This window comes from Hyla sarda, chromosome 3 (genome assembly GCF_029499605.1).
Source record: "Hyla sarda isolate aHylSar1 chromosome 3, aHylSar1.hap1, whole genome shotgun sequence".
Classification (NCBI taxonomy): domain Eukaryota; kingdom Metazoa; phylum Chordata; class Amphibia; order Anura; family Hylidae; genus Hyla; species Hyla sarda.
In genome coordinates this window covers 383,277,094-383,298,219 of record NC_079191.1, presented here as the reverse complement: position 1 = coordinate 383,298,219, position 21,126 = coordinate 383,277,094, and the positions used below count along the sequence as shown (strand labels likewise).

Here is a 21,126-nt window from a genome sequence, read left to right as displayed (position 1 = left end):
TCCTTTTTCTAAACTATCCAAAATACTCAGTACAAGACAAGTAAATCAATGTCTTCTCCAAATTAAGCAAATGTTTCTTCCATAAGTAGTGTCATACCAGCTTCCAAGTTTAACAGGATCTAACTGGCCCTGACAGGACCATGGCAACAGTAGGATCAGATGAATACAAGTTAATTATCCAGAATGCAACATGTTTCACTATGCAAGCGCAGCTTCATCATGCCTGATTAAGCTGCACTTTTGCAGTGAAACGCGTTGCATTCTGGATACTAAACTTGTATTCATCTAATCCTGCTGTTGCCGTGGTCCGGTCAGTGCTGGCTAGATCCTGTTAAACTTGGAAGCTGGTACAATACTACTTTGATTGACCTCGAGCGGTAGGGCTGCAGACAGACCTTTTACAGTGTACCACACGATTACCATTGTTGTGTATGTTGTTACACAAACATCCAGGGTGAGCGGCTTTAATCTATTTCAGATCCCTGCCCTGTCTCCGGTGTAATTTACCCTATGGAGCACATTTCTTCTCCTTTAGAGATAAGTATCAGAGATGGTTCTGGTTACTACAGTGTGTCAAAACTTCTGTGTTTGTTTACTTTTTGAGTGTTTCTATCTTTATCTTAATAGGGACTCATTTCAAATGAATAGAGGGATATGGCACAGTAATAAACATTCATTTAAAGGAAAGCTGTCATCTCTTTTATGCTGCCTGAGCCGTGGCATTGGGGCAGTCCTGGCAGCTTTTCCCCATCCCATCTGCCTTGATTGATAGATCTCTTCCTGTTTTGATATTTGGGATAAATCTATCAATGAAGGCCGGCAGACCATTTAAAAACCATTGGGGACTGACTCATTGCTTTTTGGTTCAGGCAGCATAAAAAGTGATAAGAAGTTCCTATTAAATATATGTCCATTGCTAAATAAGCCATTATCCAATGAGTTGTTATGTCAGGCAATAAAGAAATAGACATTGATAAAGAAGAAAACAGGGATTACTGGCCAGGGGTGAGGAGATAGTATAGCAGAGGTGTCACTTATTGGTCTTCAGAAACATATAAATGATTTCCCCCAAAATACATGTTAAAGCTAAAACCCAGCTGTCAAGATGAACAGAAAATGCTTTTTTTGTGTGTGTTTCCTATGATAGTGTCCTATCATAACGTGCTACAGAGTCTTACATTCTGCACTTATATTTTCTGAGTGTTTTATTTATTTTTTAATCAGTGGCATTAATATGTTTGGAAAGATGCTTAACTATAAATACCAAAGCTAGTAGGGGACAAGGACTGTTTTGTAGAAGTGCACTCTACTTACTATCTATCTATCTCCTATCTATTTATATATCTTTTTTCTCATTCTATCCACTATATATCTTTAATATTTATAGTTATGAGTATTTAATAGTCACTTTTCCCCATCAGCTAGACTATATTTTAAAGTGTACCGGTCATTAGCAAAAACTTTTTAAATAATGTAGATAATACCATTATATGTATATTTGTTATATAGATTGAATTAAAATGTGTATATTTTTGTACCTGAAGCTGTTGCCTGTGTGTCTCTATGAGGAGACCAAATAGAGGAAGTGATGGCAGGACAAGCAGAGCTCTGTGCAGCCTCTAGGCTTGTCAATCATGCAGATGAGTTAACTGGGGGAATGTCATAGAGCATCAGTAGACAGGCCCATTCATGTCCTCAGTGCACAGAGCCCTGCTCATCCTCTGTGCATAGAACCCTACTTGTCCTCAGTGTACAGAGCCCTGCATGTCCTACGTGTGCAGAGCCCTGCTTGTCCTCAGTGTAAAAACCCCTGCTTGTCCTCAGTGCACAGAGCCCTGCTTGTCCTCAGTGTACAGAGCCCTGCTTGTCCTCAGTGCAGAGAGCACTGCTTGTCTTCAGTGTACAGAGCCCTGCTTGTCCTCCGTAAATAAAGCCCTGTTTGTCCTTAGTGCACAGAGCCCTGCTTGTCCTCAGTGCACAGAGCCCTGCTTGTCCTCAGTGTATAGAGACCTGCCTATCCCAAGTGTACAGAGCCCTGCTTGTCCTCAGTGTACAGAGCCCTGCTTGTCCTCAGTGCAGAGAGCCCTGCTTGTCCTCAGTGTACAGAGCCCTGCTTGTCCTCAGTGTACAGAGCCCTGCTTGTCCTCCGTAAATAAAGCCCTGCTTGTCCTCAGTGTACAGAGCCCTGCTTGTCCTCAGTGCACAGAGCCCTGCTTGTCCTCCATAAATAAAGCCCTGCTTGTCCTTAGTGTACAGAGCCCTGCTTGTCCTCAGTGCACAGAGCCCTGCTTGTCCTCCGTAAATAAAGCCCTGCTTGTCCTCAGTGTACAGAGCCCTGCTTGTCCTCAGTGCACAGAGCCCTGCTTGTCCTCCGTAAATAAAGCCCTGCTTGTCCTCAGTTTACAGAGCCCTGCTTGTCCTCAGTGCACAGAGCCCTGCTTGTCCTCAGTGTATAGAGACCTGCCTATCCTAAGTGTACAGAGCCCTTCTTGTGCTCAGTGTACAGAACCCTGCTTGTCCTTACTGCACAGAGCTCTGCCTATCCTCAGTTTATAGAGACCTGCCTGTCCTCAGTGTATAGAGACCTACCTGTCTCTTTTATAGCCGTTGAACATGACTGGGGATTATTGGTCTATCCATAACCTCCTTCAAATCAAAAATGTGCTAATCTGTAGACAGCTGGTTTAAGATTCTTGCCTCTTATCAGTACAGAGCAAGGCGCTGGTTGGCTAGCAAAAAAGTAGCAAGGTGCAAACTAGAAAGAAGCAAGAGAACTATCTGGTACCTAGCACTGGTAAATAACACCCATGTGAAACCTTTCAACATAAAACTGCTTTCTAATATACCTTCATACTGGAAGGAGGAGCTGAAAAGATTCATATATAGTTTTATTGAATATGATTCTATACAACATACTGAAGGTAGCACCCATGAAGGTCACTGCATGATCACCTTAAAGGGAACCTGTTACTCTGAATATGTGGTCTGATCTACTATTATTAGCATGTTATACAACAGAGGGGGCTAAGCAGATTTATTTACCCAGTCAATGAGTAGGAAGATACGCAGCCGCAAATAGTCAGCAAAATACAGCACATGTGGTCCCACCCTTAAAGGGATCATGCAGATTTTCAGGGGTATTACCTCCACCAGAGAGACATTTCTCTTCTTTATGAAAAAAAAAAAAAGTAATCCCTCAGTCCCACTTAGTAAAAGATATAATGAAATCATAAAAAATGAACAAATAAAACTATTCTGTCAACTTTTACATAAAAAATTGCAGTATACAAATAAATTTGATCGGGAAAACCATAATAGCATTATTTTTGTCATAATTTAAAATATGTAAGGAAAAAAATCCTCGTTTTCCCCAAATCATATGCATTTTAATATGTATTTAGGAATTTGCATATAACATCTGGTGCTGTCTCTAACATATGATAATTTGTGCAATCTTTTTTTAGGATTGCATAACATATTGGTTTACAATAATATCAGACAAATGAGTCATAAAAAGAGAGAAGACACAAATGTTACCTATTTAAATGACTTGTAATTCAGATTGGGAAAATTATTGTATTATATGAAAACTTGTAATTAAAATTAAAGGGTCTTACTTTCATGGGCTGGGGCATGTTTGGTCTTGTAGCTACTAAGCTGCAATACCTGTAACAGTCAATAGACACGGGTGGCCTTGCCTCTGGGATAGATACCACACCATTTATTTTTTAACCAGTTGAGTGCCAGGCATGGCTTGATCTGTGTGCCACCAAGCTTTCCCAGTTTCTAAGATTACCCGGGAGGCTTCTGAGATTGCCCGGGAGTTTTATACATTTCGGCACCAGACCAACATAATTATATATTATGGTTTAACCTTCTCAGGCTGTGGAGATTGTCAGTATCAGGACATCCCTGAACTCTACTATATTCTTATTTGACCTAAAAGAAATGTGTACCAAGATTTATCAAAACATCTCCCACATACTTAGAGTTTGATCAATAGATTTTAACCAAATGGGTCTTGTTCAGGATTAGTTGGCTGCAGGTCCCACTTCTTAAACTCTCAACTATTAGGAGATTGATGTCCATTCACAGGTACACAATGGCCAATTTTTGTTCATATTGACTTCATCTTTTGAGCAGAAAATCTTGATAATAATGAGTAGTACCCTTAGGCCATGTTCACACATGCAGAATTTCCGTGAGGAATTATGCATTAGAATTTTGCCAGAGATTCCACAGCAGTTTATCATTGTAATCAATGGGATTTTGCTGCTCTGTGGACACAGCAAAATCTCCACCCCAGTTGTTTCTTGTGCGGAAATTCAGATTTCTGTGTCCGCTGAAAGAATTAACCTGTCCATTCTTTCTGTGGAATCCGCACAGAATGCATAGCTGTCTGAGATGATGCATTCCTGTGCAGTCCTAGTGCCGGCATATCATGCCGGCACCAGCAGTCGGTGATTTTCTGTGCGGACATTCTGGACGTGTGTACATAGCTTAACAGAAATGTGATCTGAACAACCATTTGTTATATAATATAGATGATTTCTGTTCTTTTTTTTTCCTCGAAAAGACAGATTTAAAATAGTATTTCTGGAGCAAACTGTTCTTTCAGGATGAATTTATGGCTCACATGGCGGTTACTGTGCTCCTTCTGTGTGTCCATACACAGCAAATCCACACTTTGTGACCTAAATGGGCTTTGACTGCCAGATTACAAGTCATTTTAAATAGTATTTCATCTATATTTGGGAAATAAGTTCAGTGGATTTCTAGAAGCAACAGCAAAGCGTTATATTTTATAATTTTACAACGCTCTGTGTAATAGCTTGCTATAGAAGAAGTGTAAGATTCAGGTAATAAGAGTCTATGCCTCAGGGATATGCATCCTAACAACTACAAATGTGACAAATAGCTGCAAAGATTTAGTGTGCATGAGATAAAAAAGGTATTTCTGGGTTTAAATATAGAAGATAAAGTATATTAGTAAAATCGATAAACAGAAATTCACAAATATATACCTCTCGTATTGGGTAACTGCACGTTTTTCCAAAATTACACCAAAAACTGCTTGTGTGACTTCAACCTACATTTATATCTGATGAGTAGAATATTTGGGGGTTGTACTTCCAAATGCCAGCAGAATGGCATACTGACATACACACAACATATCTATGCCAGGGACTGTTTAGTTCGATGGACTAGTGATTCGTTGTCTACTAGTGATTAAGGGGGAAATTCATCAAGAGTGGTGTAGGTGAACGTCTTTTTACCCCATTAAATCATGTGGTGGAAACTGTGTACCTGCACCAGGTATTCTAGATGGTGCAGGACAAGTGATAAATCTGGTGCTGATCACATTTCTTACTTCAGTACACGTACACCACTTTGTATGGTGATTTCTCAGCGATTTATTTGTGCAACTTTTTATTCTGTGCGACAAAATGTTGGACTTTTAAAAAATGCGGTCCACAGTCAGTTTTGTAAGCCAAGTCAGGGCTGGTGTAGATTTGTGCCTAAGTTAGCACAGTTGCGACAAGAGATGCAAGAAACTGAAAAGTCACACATCAAAAATTCCTTACCACTGCATGATGTCAACTGAAATCACCACTTGGTATGTTCCTTTTGAAGAACCTTCTAAGGCAAATGTTGCAATGAAATGTCTCAAAACAGCAACTGAAACAAACTGTGAGACAAATGTACACCACAAAACCAGGGTAAAACCAATGATAAATTCTCCCCTATATAAATTTTATTTCTGAGCATAGTCTGTAAAATAAACTTTCCTGGCCAGGCTCCAGGGTTGCCTCCAGTTCTCTCTCGAGCGGTTGGCAGCATTCCGTGTTGTCCTGGCAACAACCCTGCACGCCTCATGGCCTACCCAGTGAAAAGGAGTGAGCCCCAGACCAGTCAGCTTTGATGCCAGTGCTCACACTCCATCTATGTCTTCATGCCCATGATTGTGGAATTGTGGATTTTTCCTATAAACCCTGAGCTTCTGTAACTTTACCTGACCTGACTTCTACTTGAGACCTTTGCCAGTTGACTTTGTACTATGCTTCCCTCCTGGTTGGACCCTTGCTTGTCCTCACTCTGTTTCTGATTTTGTATTGTGCTCCCCTCTAGGTATTGACTCTCGTCCCTGGTTTACCCTTTTGTCTGCAAATGTTGTGTCTGACTTCCCTGACACCCCATGCACTTTACAAGTGTAGGGACCATCACCCAGTTAGGGGCTACCATTTAGGTTAGATTGTTAAAGTAAGTAAGGACAGTGGTTGTGGCCAGACTCAGGGTGCCAGCTGCTTCAAAATATCAACATATTGAACTTAGTGGAAAAAGCATGGGTACTCCACAGTATACATCAGCATAAGATTCTTCCTCTATGATGATGTATACTACAAACATAGAATAAGTTTCAGATGGAAATGTTTCCTTAGACAGTTCATTTGACAGCTTTTTTGAGCAAAAGCAAGGGGTCATTTTCTTTCCTTCCTCTTTGTTCTATTTTTGGCTTTGTCACAAAACGCATGTGTTTGCAACCTTAAAATGTGGTTGTTCCAATTTAGACCACACCTTTTGGATAAAAGGTTCTACCTATGTAAAGCTGACTACAAGGTATTTGCAGCTGAGACCACCATAATAGATTATAGCCACCTGGAAAACATTAGCAAAGAGTCAACTCTACTGTAGCTTCCCTGAAGGAATAAAATAAAGAGACATTTCAAGGTTAAAGGGGTGTATTAGGAATAAAAGAAAACAGGCCTCTTATCTTTCAAAGACCTTTTGCTGTTTGTCTCCAGGTTGGGTGTGGTTCTGCAGCTCAGTTCCATTGGAGTGAATGGAGCCAAGTTATAATACCACACCCAAAGTAGAGACAAGGAGGGCGCTGTCTTTGAAAGAAAAAATGCCTGTTTTTTCATTCCTGGAATACCCCTTTAAGTCCAATAGTTAATGTAATGTGCAGATATTCTGGTTCCTCCAGCATTAAAGTTGATCTTTACATCCAACTTTAACCTTTTAATATGGCTTTTAATATTAATATTTAATCGTCTTTGTTGCAGAGGAGGTCACATGATTGCATGGCGTAGATCCCGTCAGCTCCATCCCTTCAAGGATCCTCTCTCCCCCTCTGGACTTACCGAGCCCTGAGCCGGGTACCAAGGGGTAAGAGGGGCAAACAAGATGGTTTCCTTTTCTCATGAATAGAAAGAAAGTGGGGAATATTTTGGTATGGAACATCAGAGGTATTAACCCCTTAAGGACCAGGGTTTTTCAGTTTTTGCACTTTCGTTTTTTCCTCCTTACCTTTAAAAAATCTTAACTCTTTCAATTTTGCACCTAAAAATCCATATTATGGCTTATTTTTTGTGCCAACAATTCTACTTTGCAGTGACATCAGTCATTTTACCCAAAAATCTACGATGAAATGGGCAAAAAAATCATTGTGCGACGAAATTGAAGTAAAAACACAATTTTGTAACTTTTGGGGGCTTCCGTTTCTATGCAGTACATTTTTCAGTAAAAATGACACCTTATCATTATTCTGTAGGTCCATATGGATAAAATGATGCCCTACTTATATCGGTTTGATTTTGTCGTACTTCTGGAAAAAATCATAACTACATGCACGGAAATTTATACGTTTAAAATTGTCATCTTCTGACCCCTCTAACTTTTTAATTTTTCTGGGTATGGGGCGGTATTAGGGCAAATTTTTTGTGCCGCAATCTGACGTTTTTAGCGGTACCATTTTTGTTTTGATCGCTCTTTTTGATCGCTTTTTATTAATTTTTTCATTACATAAAAAGCAACAAAAAATACGTTATTTTGGACTTTGGAATTTTTTGGGGGGTATGCCATTGAATGTGCGGTTTAATTAATGATATATTTTTATAGTTCGGACTTTTATGCATGCGGAGATACCACATATGTTTATATTTATTTTTATTTACATGGTGGTTTTTTTATGGGAAAAGGGGGGTGATTTAAACTTTTATTAAGGAAAGAGTTAAATCACATTTCTTAACTTTTTTTCACACTTTTTTTTGCAGTGTGTTATAGCTCCCATAGGGGGCTATAACATTGCATACACTGATTGCAAGCACTGTTCACTGCAAAGCCATAGCTTTGCAGTGATCAGTGTTATTGGCGGTCGATTGCTCAAGCCTGCATCTCCGGCTTGGAGCAATCAATTGCCGAATGGACACACCGGAGGAAGGTAAAAGGACCTCCGCTCATGTCCCAGCTGATCGGGACACCACATTTTCACTGCAGTGGTCCCGATCAGCTCTACTGAGCAGCCGGGCAGCTTTCACTTTCATTTTAGACACAGCGTTCAACTTTGAACGCAGCGTATAAAGGGTTTCTAGCGCATGGCACCATGATCGGTGGGAATTATAGCCCAGAAAGTAAGGAAAATGAATATTAATACTCACTGGCTGGAAATTGAGGAGGTAACTAATGGGATAAGAGAAGAACTTATAGGGGGACATTTATCAATCTTTGCTTATGTATTCCTTTTTTTAGTTTTTAGTTATTTTTTTCTTACAATTTTTTTGCTTTTTGCTTATGAACTGCTTTCAGCCTGTTGATAAATTTCTTTCCCGTAAGCAATATTTCTTTTTTTTGCTTTGGTAGTGGCTTTTTCTGCTCCATGTCTGAGCTGGAGTTAATTTAGTAGGTTTTTTCATGTAATGCGACTTTTTTGCGACTTTCGCACTTGATAAATCTCTGACCACTGCAAGTCAAAAATCACTTTTTGCTTTGGTAATCAAGATTGCGACTTTTTTGCGACAATTTTAAGCAAAAAAAAAATGATTTACTAAATGCTTTGGTAAATCTGCCCCATAGAGTTTTGTGATAATAATAAGGGTTTTGCACAATTGCACATAGTTTGCGAATCCTTGAAAGCATTCTTAAGGGGCTGTTTACATAGAAATATAGGCAGACTAAGGAGACAGAAAAAAATACGGAGGAAGAGTTGATTAAGAACATTAAGGAGACAGAACTAGAGTACAGTAGGTCTAATAATGATACTCAAATTAGGCATAAATTAGAAAAATTCAGGATTTTGTATTAGAGAAGACACAACATAGAATGTTGTTTTGGGGTCAAAAGAAATTTAGTGAGGTGGGGAAGCCGAACAAATGGTTGGCAGGTATTGTGAAAAATTTAAGAGAATGTAGAGCCATTAAGGGATTATTTAACTTAAAGGGTGAGATGAAACATGGTAACAAGGAGATAGGGGAGGTGGCACTTGGGTACTATTAAGAACTCTATAGGTCAGAACTGATGGAAAATGAGGAGGAAATAGAGAAATACTTAAAGGTAATATCAATTTCAAGGGTTAAGATGGAGTTTAAAAGTGGTTTGAATGAGGAAATTAGCTTGAGGGAAATACAAGAAGTGTTAAAATGTATATCTGGCAACTCGGCACCGGGATCAGATGGTTTAGTCTTTGGTCTATAGGAAATTTAGCAATCCCCCTCTTGTCTTTTCCTTTGGAGGTATATCATGAATCCTTGAGAAAGGGAGTTTGTCCTCCTCAATGCAAGATGCTATTATTATATTAATACCAAAAAAAGGGGAAGGAGAGTGGGAAGATGGATGTATATCGACCAATTTCCCTCTTAAATACAGATAGTAAATTATTGGCCAAAATATGGGCCAGATGATTAGCCAGAGTTATCAATCCAATAATAGGAGAAAAGCAGGGGGTTTTATCCCTGGGAAGAATATGTATGGGAATGTAAAAAAATACATTTTTGAAATATATAGATAAAAGGGGAGGGGCCCCATCCTGTACACATTATTGAGACCAGTGTGTGGAGGGTATTTGTAAATAAATTAACTCATAGAACAACTAAAAGGTGGTCCAATAATCCCTAATTTCCCACACCACTTATTAAACAGGTATTCTTTATTGTTAAACACATACAAAAAAAGGGATTTAAAATAGCAGGTATAGCCTGTTAGTGCAGCTTATATCATTATTGTATATATATGAGTACTTGGACCAGCCGGTCCATTTTTTGTTTATTTGTCTCTCCTTATTCAGGTCAGTGTCTGCAGACCACTATTATGCACACTGGCTATCCTAGCTAATTAAAAACGAATGCATTTGGGTCCCCCTCGACAGTTTCCCCATGACCGGGCTTTATCAAGAGGCTCCGGGACTGGGAGACTCTTGATATACCCACAGTCACTTTAAATATTGGTAGACCCAGTTTTTGAATTTTTACAAGGGGTAAAAGGGGAGAAATCTCATTAAAATTTGTAACCCAATTTCTCTTGAGTAAGGAAATACCTAATAGGTGGATTTTAATTGCTCTGTGGGTGCACTAGAGGGCTCAGAAGGGAAGGAGTGACAATGGGATTTTGAAGAGTGAGTTTTTCTGAAATGGTTTTTGGGGGGCATGTCACATTTAGGAAGCCCCTATTGTGCCATAACAGCCAAAAAATCCCACACGGCATACTATTTTAGAAACTACACCCCTCAAGGAACGTAACAATGGGTACAGTGAGCCTTTTCACCGCACAGATGTTTGATGACTTTTCGTTAAAGTTGGATGTGTATATGAATTATTACTTTTTCACTAAAATGCTTTTTTCCCCAAAAAATTTTACATTTGTACAAGGGGTAATAGGAGAAAATGACCCCTAAAATGTTTAACCCCGTCTCTTCTGAGTATGGAAATACCCCATGTGTGGGCATCAAGTGCACTGTGGGTGTACTACAATGCTCAGAAGAGAAGGGTTTTTGGGAGGCATGTTGCATTTAGGAAGCCCCTGTGGTGCCAGAACAGGAAAAAAAAGCCCCACATGGCACCATGGGGACTTTGTAAATGCACATGGCCTTCAATTCCAGATACATTCTCTCTCCAAAAGCCCAATAGCGCTCCTTCTCTTCTGAGCATTGTAGTTCGCCCGTAAAGCACTTTATAGCCACACATGGGGTATTTTCATACTCAGAAGAGATGGTGTTACAAATGATGGGGGGCTTTTTTCCTATTTCGCCTTGAAAATGAAAAATTTGGAATAGCACCAGCACTTTTTCACGTACAACTTTAACGGAAATTCTTCAAACACCTGTGGGTTGTTAAGGCTCACTATACCCCTTTGTACGTTCCATGAGGGATGTAGTTTCCAAAATGGGGTCACATGTGGGTGTGTTTTTTTGCATTTATATCAGAACCGCTGTAACGATTAGCCACCCCTGTGCAAATCACCTCAAATGTACATTGCGCTCTCACTCCTGAGCCCTTCTGTGAATCCTAAGAGTATTTTACGTCCACATATGGGGTATTTCCGAAATTGCGTTACAAATTTTGGGTGTCTTTTTTTCCCTTTTACTTCTTGTGAAAATGAAAAATATGTGGCAACACCACAATTAGAGACGAGCGAATCGAATCTGACGAACGCGAATTCGTTACGAATTTCAGGAAAAATTTGATTCTGATCGAATACGAACTTCACCGCGATTCGCACGAATCGCTTTATTAAACTCCATTTTCCTGCGTTCTAGGCTGTTATAGACCTAAGATGGCGGCTCCACATGTCAGTACATGGGGCAAGGCAAGATAGGCGGGCTGACCCTGAAACACATGTCAGATGCAGCCTAACAGTGTTCACTGACCCCTGTGATGTCACAGCCCTGTATAATTGGTGGCCATCTTCCCTCTGGTCATTTCTTCTATGCACGAGATAGGGAAAGGAAGTGACTGCACGTCTGTGTGCTGATCGCATACAACGGCATTCTACAGCATCCGACCACTACGAGTAGCGGTGACATCAGCATTAGGGAAAGACACAGGGCACAGTGTTTCTGCTGTTCTGACCGAGAACGATTCTAGCAAAACCTCGTATATTTGTTACTCAATATAGCAGGCAGAGAGGTACTGCATAGCAGTCACCTGCATCATAGATCTCACAGCAGTTTTACCTGTATGGAGCATCTAATCTCCTCTTTTTTCAGCCCAATTGAGTTTTTTCTGTTGCTCCACAAATCTGATTCTCACAATTCTGTGACAGAGTTCAGTTTAGGGTTTAATCCCTGTAAAAAAAAAAAATTCTGTGGTGCTGCCCAGTTGGGTCCTGCTGCTGTTCAGAAATAAGTCATATTAGTGTGGACTTTAGTGCCTTTTTACCATTTTTCACCTGTTACTCTGTCTCTGTGCTAAATTCAGTGTTATACCACACGTTATACACCTGCCGGTGTATGGAAAAAAAAAAGTTTTTCCTGAGTAGAAATACGCTTAACAGTGCCCTTAACAGTGCCCTGACCGACAATGGAAAGAACATTGTGGCCGCGCTGCGACAAGGAAGTGTGAACCATTCGCCCTGCATGGCACACGTGTTGAATCTGGTTGTCAAGAAGTTCATCAAGTCTTCACCCCATTTGCAAGACATCCTGACAATGGCAAGGAAACTGTGCATTCACTTCAGCCACTCATACACCGACAAGCACACTTTGCTTGAGCTGCAGTGTCAGAACAGTATCCCACAACATAGTCTCATTTGTGATGTTGCCACACGTTGGAATTACACCCTCCATACGTTAGACAGACTATACGAACAAAGAAAAGCCATCACCGATTTTTTGATGATCCAAGCAGATAGGAGTACTCCCCTGTGTAACTTCAATGTGAACGAGTGGCAGCTCATACGTGACACCTGCGGTTTGCTGAGGCCCTTTGAGGAAGCAACATTTTTTGTTAGTCGCTCGAATTACGCCATGAACGACGTAATTCCACTCCTACATTTACTCCAAAAAATTATTGAAAACATGGCTGGTCAGGGCAATGGAGACGTTGCGCCTACATCAGAAGGCTACATGAGTTCTGTGGGGGATGAACTGGAGCAGGAGGAGGAGGATGAGGGGCAGAGCGGAGCACAGTTTATGGTGGATGAGATGGCTGGTGTTTCTAGTCATTGGACAAGAGAAGAGGAGCAGGAGCAGCTAGAGGAGATGGAGGGTTATTACGAGGGAGGCGAGACAGAGGACCCAGACACACCGTGGCAGTATGCAGTGGAGATGGAGGCAGGTAGTCCCAGCGAGTCACTGTCACAAATCCCAATATAGACCAATATATGGAGGGGTCAATCAATATTTTCCCATAGATTCCTATTTTGGAATCCAAAAAATCCCTATGTTCCCATATATTATAATTTTTGTGATTCCACAAGCTTTATTATAAAAAGTGTTAAAAATCAAATTGGAAAATCGCTCTTAAAATTATACACAGCTCGGGCCAGTTTTGTAGATTAGGACCTGTGATTTCAGGGAGTTATACTCCTCTATTGTTTTTTTATTTTTTTTATATATAGTGCACCTAAGAAGGCATGCCTGCAGGAACATGCTCTCTCGTTAACTGGCCTCCGCTTGTGCTGTTAAAAATCTCCCTGCTCTGCCCCCCTCGACATGTTTTGCTAAAACGTAGCTTTATCAAGAGGTAGCGGTAGCATAGCTTTATAAAGAGGTATGCCCGCTACCTCTTGATAAAGCTACGTTGTAGCGAAACATGTCGAGGGGGGCAGAGCAGGGAGATTTTTAACAGCACAAGCGGAGGCCAGTTAATGAGAGAGCATGTTCCTGCAGGCATGCCTTTTTAGGTGCACTATATAAAAAAACAATAGAGGAGTATAACTCCCTGAAATCACAGGTCCTAATCTACAAAACTGGCCCGAGCTGTGTGTAATTTTAACAGAGTGTTTTCCAATTTGATTTTATTTTTCTAATAAAGCTTGTGGATCACAAAAATTATAATATATGGGAACATATGGATTTTTTTGGATTCCAAAATAGGAATCTATGGGAAAATAATCACTGTCACAAATGGCACGATGCTTGCTGAGTTGCTTGCGTAGTGACCCCCGAATTGTCAAAATTCATTAGCACGATGACTTCTGGATCTCCACCTTATTAGACCCACGCTACCGGCCCAGAATGGAGGCCTTTTTTACACCCACTGAGAGGGAGGACAAACTAACCTACTACAGAGAGCTTCTACGTAGTCGGCCACATGGTCCATCCACTCGCAGGTCTGACTCGGGGGGCCCTCTGCGCTCACCTTCCACTGCCACGGCTGCTGGGGAGGGGAGGGGTGGCAGGAGCAGTACCGGCTCAATCAGCAGCAGCCTGAGTCTTCAGCCGCATAGTGAAGCTACTCATCAGCAGCAGGTGGACATGGAGCAAGACCTGAACCAGCAGGTGGTGGCATACCTCGACATGACCGTGCCAACAACCGTTGAAGATCCGCTGGACTTCTGGGCAGCCAGACTCGATTTATGGGTCAACTAGCGGAGTTTTCCCTGGAAAAGCTGTCCTGCCCGGCCAGTAGTGTGCCATCAGAGTGGGTGTTTAGTGCGGCCAGGGCCATAGTCACCCCAAGGCGAACTCGCCTGTCCACTAAAAATGTGGAGAGACTGATGTTTGTCAAGATTAATCAGGGATGGATCAGACAGGATTTCCAGCCACCAATGACAGATGTGTCTGAGTAGATTGACCATGCTCTTACAACAAAATTTTCTCTATTATGGTTGGTTATGAAACCCTCTGGGGCAGACCTGGGCATTGTACGGCCCGCTTGCCACATACGGCCCTTTGATTGGCTCTGACCAACCCGCACTGACTGGGGGACAACTATGCTGCCTAATCTGGGGGACAACTATGGTCCTAATCTGGGGGACAACTATGCTCTTAATCTGGGGTACATCTATGCTGCCTAATCTGGGAGACAAGTATGCTCCTAATCTGGGGGACATCTATGCTGCCTAATCTGGGGGACAACTATGCTCCTAATCTGGGGGACATCTATGCTGCCTAATCTGGGGGACATCTATGCTGCCTAATCTGGGGGACAACAATACTCCTAATCTGGGGGACATCTATGCTGCCTAATCTGGGGGACAATTATGCTCCTAATCTGGGGGACATCCATGCTGCCTAATCTGGGGGACAACTATGCTCCTAATCTGGGGGACAACTATGCTCCTAATATGGGGGAAACTGATGCTTCTGGCCTTGGGCCTGTAATTTTTTGAAGTTTAACAGTAGCTAAATACATGCTTAATGCAAATGTAAACATTGATCTTTAAATGTTATGAAAGGGGTTATGAAACCCTCTTGTGTACTGCGAATGACTGCTACAGACTCATTCTGGGTCTTTCACAAACTACTTGCCTCCCTGGTGCCTCTGGCCTTGGGCCTTAAATTTTTGGATGTTTAGCAGTAGCTAAATACATGCTTAATGCAAATTTGAACACTGATCGTTAAATTCTCGGGGCTCTGCCAGGGCCTTCTCCTACCCCGCCTGGGCCGATCCGAGGACCTCACTAACCAATCCAATCGGTTGTAGCGACGGGCGGTGTGTACAAAGGGCAGGGACTTAATCAATAGTGTTGCTCGCGAATATTCGCAATGCAAATTTTATTTGCGAATATCGCATATTCGCGAATATTCGCGAATATAGCACTATATATTCGTAATTACGAATATTCTTTTTTTTTTTCACAGTACACATCACGGTGATCATCCCTCTCTGCTTCCAGCTTGTGTGGTGTAAAGAAGGCTCTAATACTACTGTGTGAGAAATTTGTATATGCTAATTTTCGCATATGCGAATTTTCTCTTATGCTAATTTTGTATATGCTAATTTCCGCATGTGTTAATTTTCGCATACACAAATTTTTTGCACATGCGAAACTAAAACGAGAATATTAAGAATATGCGAATATTCGCTAATATATATCGAATATTCGTCCATATATTCGCAAATATTTGCGAATTCGAATATGGCCTATGCCGCTCAACACTATTAATCAATGCGAGCTTATGACCCTCACTTACTGGTAATTCTTCGTTTAAGGGTAAATAATTGCAATCCCAGATCCCTATCACAAACTGGTTTCAGCGTGTAACACGCACCTGTCCTTGAAAAAAAGAGACACGCTAATCCGTCTAAACTGTTGCCTTGAAATATGACAGGGCTCCAAAGTGAGAGAGCGCCATGCGCATTTGAGGCTTAAATTAGGGATTTGCATAACTTGGCAACACTGGGAGTTTTAATTTTGCAAAACCTGAAGGCTCCATTTTAGAAACCATGCCGTACCATTTCTCATTTTTATTGGGGGTGGCGCTGTGTAAGGGTATGTGTATATGTAGTGTTTTACTTTTTATTTTGTGTAGTGTAGTGTTTTTAGGATACATTCACACAGGTGGGGGTCTACAGCGAGTTTCCCACTGGGAGTTTGGTCTGCAGCGGAAAGTTTGCTGCATCTCAAACTTGCAGTGAGAATCTCACTGTAAACCCCCTCCCATGTGAATGTAGCCTGTAGATTCACATTGGGGAGAGGGGGGGTGCAAACATCCAGCTGTTGCAAAACTGCAACTCCCAGCATGCCCTTTGGCTGTCTGTGCATGCTGGGGGTTGTAGTTATGCAACAGCTGGAGGCACACTGAGTTAGGTAACAAACTCAGTGTTTCGCAACCCGTGTGCCCTCAGCTGTTGCAAAAACTACAGCTCTCAGCATGCAGTGACAGCTTAAGGGCATGCTTGGACTTGTAGTTATGCAACAGCTGGAGGCATACTACTAACACTCCCAGCATGTCCTTTGGCTGTCCATGCATGCTGGGGGTTGTAGTTATGGAACAGCTGGAGGCACACTGGTTGCAAAACACTGAGAGTTTGTTACTTAACTCAGTGTTTCCCAACCTGTGTGCTTTCAGCTGTTGCACAACTACAACCCCAACTGTGTAGTGGTGTCCAAACTGTAGCCCTCCAGATGTTGCAAAACTACAACTCCAAGCATGCTCAGACTGCCCAGGCATGCTGGGAGTTGTAGTTCGGCAAAATCTAAAGGGCCAGATGTTGCCAAACTATAACTCCCAGCTGCCTGGGCAGTCTGGGTATGCTTGGAGTTGTAGTTTTGCAACATCTGGAGTGCCATAGTTTTGGCACCACTGTCAAGTGGTCTCCAAACTGTGCTCTTCCAGCTCTTGAGACTGTCCAGGCATGCTGGGAGTTGTAGTTCTGCAACATCTGAAGGGCCAGATGTTGCAGCACTACAACTCCCAGCATGCCTGAGCAGTCTGGGCAATCTTGGAGTTGTAATTTTGCAACATCTGGGGGGCTACAGCATGGACACTACTGTATAGTAGTCTCCAAACTGTGGCCCTCCAGATGTTGCAAAACTACAACTACCAGCAATCCCAGACAGCCTTTGGCAGTCTGGGCATTCTGGGAGTTGTAGTTCCACAACTCCTAGAAGGCAGCAGTGAAGATCACTTACCACTGATCTTCACTGCTGCCTCCACCGTTGTCTCCGCTGCCACCTCCTTACTGACGCCAATCCTGCCGCTGCCTTCCGCCGGTCCCGCAGAAATTGCCGGACCCTCGCCATCCTGACGTACTCCAGCACCCGCCGCCATCTTCCACCGCTCTGCCCGGACATCCAGGGCTGGGCCGAGAGGGGGAAATGAGCATTAAAGCCCCCCCACCCCGCCCCCAGCTGCCAATGGTCGGTCAGTCGTAACCGACCAATGGCAGGGGATAGGAGGAGGTAGCACCCCTGCCACCTCGCTCCTATCATTTAGGATGATCGGGGCTGTCTCCGACAGCTCCGATCATTCCTATTTTTTGGGCGATCGGTCACCGGTTACCCGATCAGCCCGGAATCACCGCATATCGCCAATCTGAATTGATCGGCGATTTGCGGTGATCACCGACATGGGGGGTCTAAGGACCCCCCCGGGCATTTGCCGAGATGCCTGCTTAATGATTTCAGCAGGCATCCCGGTCTGGTCCCCGCCCGGCGAGCGGTGGGGACCGGAAATACCCAATCCTTAAGGACTTGGGAAAGAGGGCGTACCCATACATGGTTAAGTGGTTCAGGAAATGGATAGCCAGGGTTCCTCTATATATATACAAGAGTGGATAGCATTAGTGAAGAAAGTTAAAATGTATGAAGAGATTGGACGTAAGGGGAAGGAGAGAGAGGAAAAACTTAGAAAGAGCTGGAAACATTGGGATATAAGAGTTATACTGTAATATATATTGGGAGTCATGAGTGGAACTGTAATATATGATGGGGTTGTATTGCTCAATATACAATATGGAATCAGAAAAAATGTAGATTTGGTTGTTGGCAGTCTGTGGGGGGTGGGAAAAGGGGGGTCGGGGTACAGTGGGGGAGGAAGGGGGGAGGGGTTGCATGGTATGTGATAAAATATTTTTTTCTTATCTTGTTGCAGTTTATTGTAATATTGGTAAAAAAAAGAAAATGTATATATATATATATATATATATATTTATATACATATATATATATATATATATATATATATATATATATATATATATATATATAAATATGTAATATGGCTTATAACCTTTTATTATTTAACCTTTTAATATGGCCAATCACCCAAGCAATGTCTGCCACAATGTTCCAATCTATAGGACAATAAAACCACTCAGTGTTACTTATAGCCGACAAAAGACAAAACGGTTAAACGGTTATCCCATCAAAGCAACCCCATTAGCAGATCACTTTGGTGCAGCTTCAGAAACCCCTACTGATCAACAATAGCCAACTTTTCAAGTAGCTGATTTTTGTAATGTCTCTCAAATACAGCTAATAGAAGAGTCACTCATTTGCCTTGCCAAAAAAAAAATAAAAAATTACCAGCAAAAACATTCAGTCAGAAAACTCTATTTAAAGGGTACTCAGAACATATTCCCTATCCACAAGATAGGAGATTAGTGCGTGACCATGGAGGGTCTGAACCCTGGGACCCCCAAAGATCTCCTTCCTGGGTCTCTCCACATGCACTGAGCAGGCACCAAGCAGTGGTTGACATGCCCCCCATGTATCTCTATGGGAGAGCTTGAGATACACTAATGCTGTATCTCTGTCTCTCCCATAGAGAAGCATGGAAGGGGTTTGTCAACCACCGATTCGTCACTGCTCAGTGGTTGCTCTGTGCATGAGGAGAGCTGGTGTCTTTTTAAGTCTTAAAGTTGGTGATTGGATAATACAAGAAAAAAAGGTTAAATCTGTAAAACAGATAGATAGATATGAGATAGATAGATAAAAAGGGGAAAATTAGATAGATAGATAGATATGAAAGAGATAGATGAATAAATAAATAAATAGAAAGATAGATAGATAGATAGATAGATAGAAAGAACAAGGTAGGGGCCAAAAGAAGAATTTTAGAAACTAAAAAAAAAATTTTTTTTTCCATAAATTGATCTTCAGTTTTAGAGTTATGTGATTTTTAAAGTTGACGTAATTCAACAATGGAGTCAAACAAAGAACAACAAAACCCAGCCTTGAGAGCTCACCTTGGGATGTATTTCTAATTGGTTTTTGCTTTTGCTGCTCCGTTTCCTTCTGGTCTTCGGAACTCCACTGCCATAAAAATGATATAAAGTGTTGGCAAAGGGGAGCTGAAAGAAAAGTAAAAAAAAGTGATATAAATGTAGATAATTTGTCAGTAGTATACAATCACTGCAGCCTTGTCAAGTGAAACTTTTATGTCACCAAAATATTGGTTTCCTATGTTTTTTGACCAATCATTACACATTTGACACATAAGTACAGAGCCTTTTATTCCGCCTTGCATGCAGTTATTTATTATAGCTTTTATGAGTGCAAGCTATAGAAATCATTGTTCTTGATAAGGTTGGAGAATGATGATTCAAGTTAATGGAGTACTCCACTGGAAAAAAATGTTTTTAAATTAACTGGTGCCAGAAAGTTAAACAGATTAGTAAATTACTCCTATATACAAATCTTAATCCTTCCAGTACTTATCAGCTTCTGCATACTATAGAGGAAGTTCTTTTTTATTTTATTTCCTTTCTGTCTGACCACAGTAGTCTCTGCTGACACCTCTGTCCATTTTAGGAACTGTCCAGAGTAGACGCAAATCCGCATAACAAACCTCTCCTGTTCTGGACAGTTCCTGACACAGACAGAGAGAGCACTGTGGTCAGACAGCAAGGAAATTCAAAAAGAAAATAACTTACTCTGGAGCATACAGCAGCTGATAAGTACTGGAAGAATTAAGATTTTTTAATAGAAGTCATTTACAAATCTGTTTAACTTTCTGGCACCAGTTGATTTAAAAAAAATGTTCTCTAGTGGAGTACCCCTTTAAGTAGCATAATGCCATAGTTTCTATACAGTGCATGAGGAAATATGCACAGTTAACCATTTGGTACACTACTTTCTTAGGATGAGGATTTGTTTGTTGTGTGAGTCCTTGATAGATGGGGACATAAAAATACTTGACCCTTTTTGACCAGACACATTTTCACATACCCTGGACCACCAAAATATTTAAAGTCTAAGGTTGGTCGGTAAATGGTTGAGAAAGTCTTGTTCTATGTCATACTGCATTAAAAATGGCCACTTGGTTCTTTTTAGCCCTCTTCACCCAAACCTTGTTACACAAACTTTATAGAAACATAAAAAGAATACCTGAATCCCAATAAAGTTCACAAGTCAATAGATGGGCCCTATAAAGTGCACACAACTAAATGTTTATTGAGCAGATGACATTTACAATGCGAATTCATCTCTACTGACATTAACCTTTCTCTTTTCCTACGCTTTGTCTCCAATGTCGAGTGTAAAATGTTTTTGCTAGACCCATGGGGTAACTGAAGCAGAGGTTCCCAGCAAGGATTATTAAAAAGGTCAAGGAATATCACTTAGAGATGGCATAAGAAGCATAGATCTAAAAAAAAATGACACAGGATCTGCAAATTCACTGCATGCCGCATACCAACAGCATCCGACGAAGCCCCTTCACTTTAATGGGGTCTATCAGTTTTTCAGCATAGTGGCCATCATTTGATTCGACAAAAAAATACTGCATGTTGCATTGGTGGTCAGGTGTTTTGAATAGAACATGCAATAGGCCCCTCAGCAGAGCCTTTAATGCATTTTTAAACTTAGCCTTACTCTGCCGGGTTTGAAAGCTTCATAACCCCTTTGACACTTCAGTAGCCAGTAACCACGACATTAAAAAAGCAGTCTTCTCAACCATGAAAGCACATGAATTCCTGATGGCTTTTTAGTGCTTTAAGCAGTTTTGATACCTAAAAAAGATGA

At 41.4% G+C, this 21,126-nt stretch overlaps 1 protein-coding gene across 1 annotated transcript in view; it reads right to left on the bottom strand.

Annotated features, from left to right (window-relative positions):
- The window catches only part of PCSK2 (proprotein convertase subtilisin/kexin type 2), a 221,046-nt gene that overhangs the window by 136,551 nt on the left and 63,369 nt on the right, over positions 1-21,126 (bottom strand). Inside the window, exon 2 of the mRNA XM_056567901.1 lies at positions 19,350-19,454. Coding sequence (XP_056423876.1) covers positions 19,350-19,454 — 105 coding nt within the window. The remainder of the gene's footprint in view (positions 1-19,349; positions 19,455-21,126) is intronic.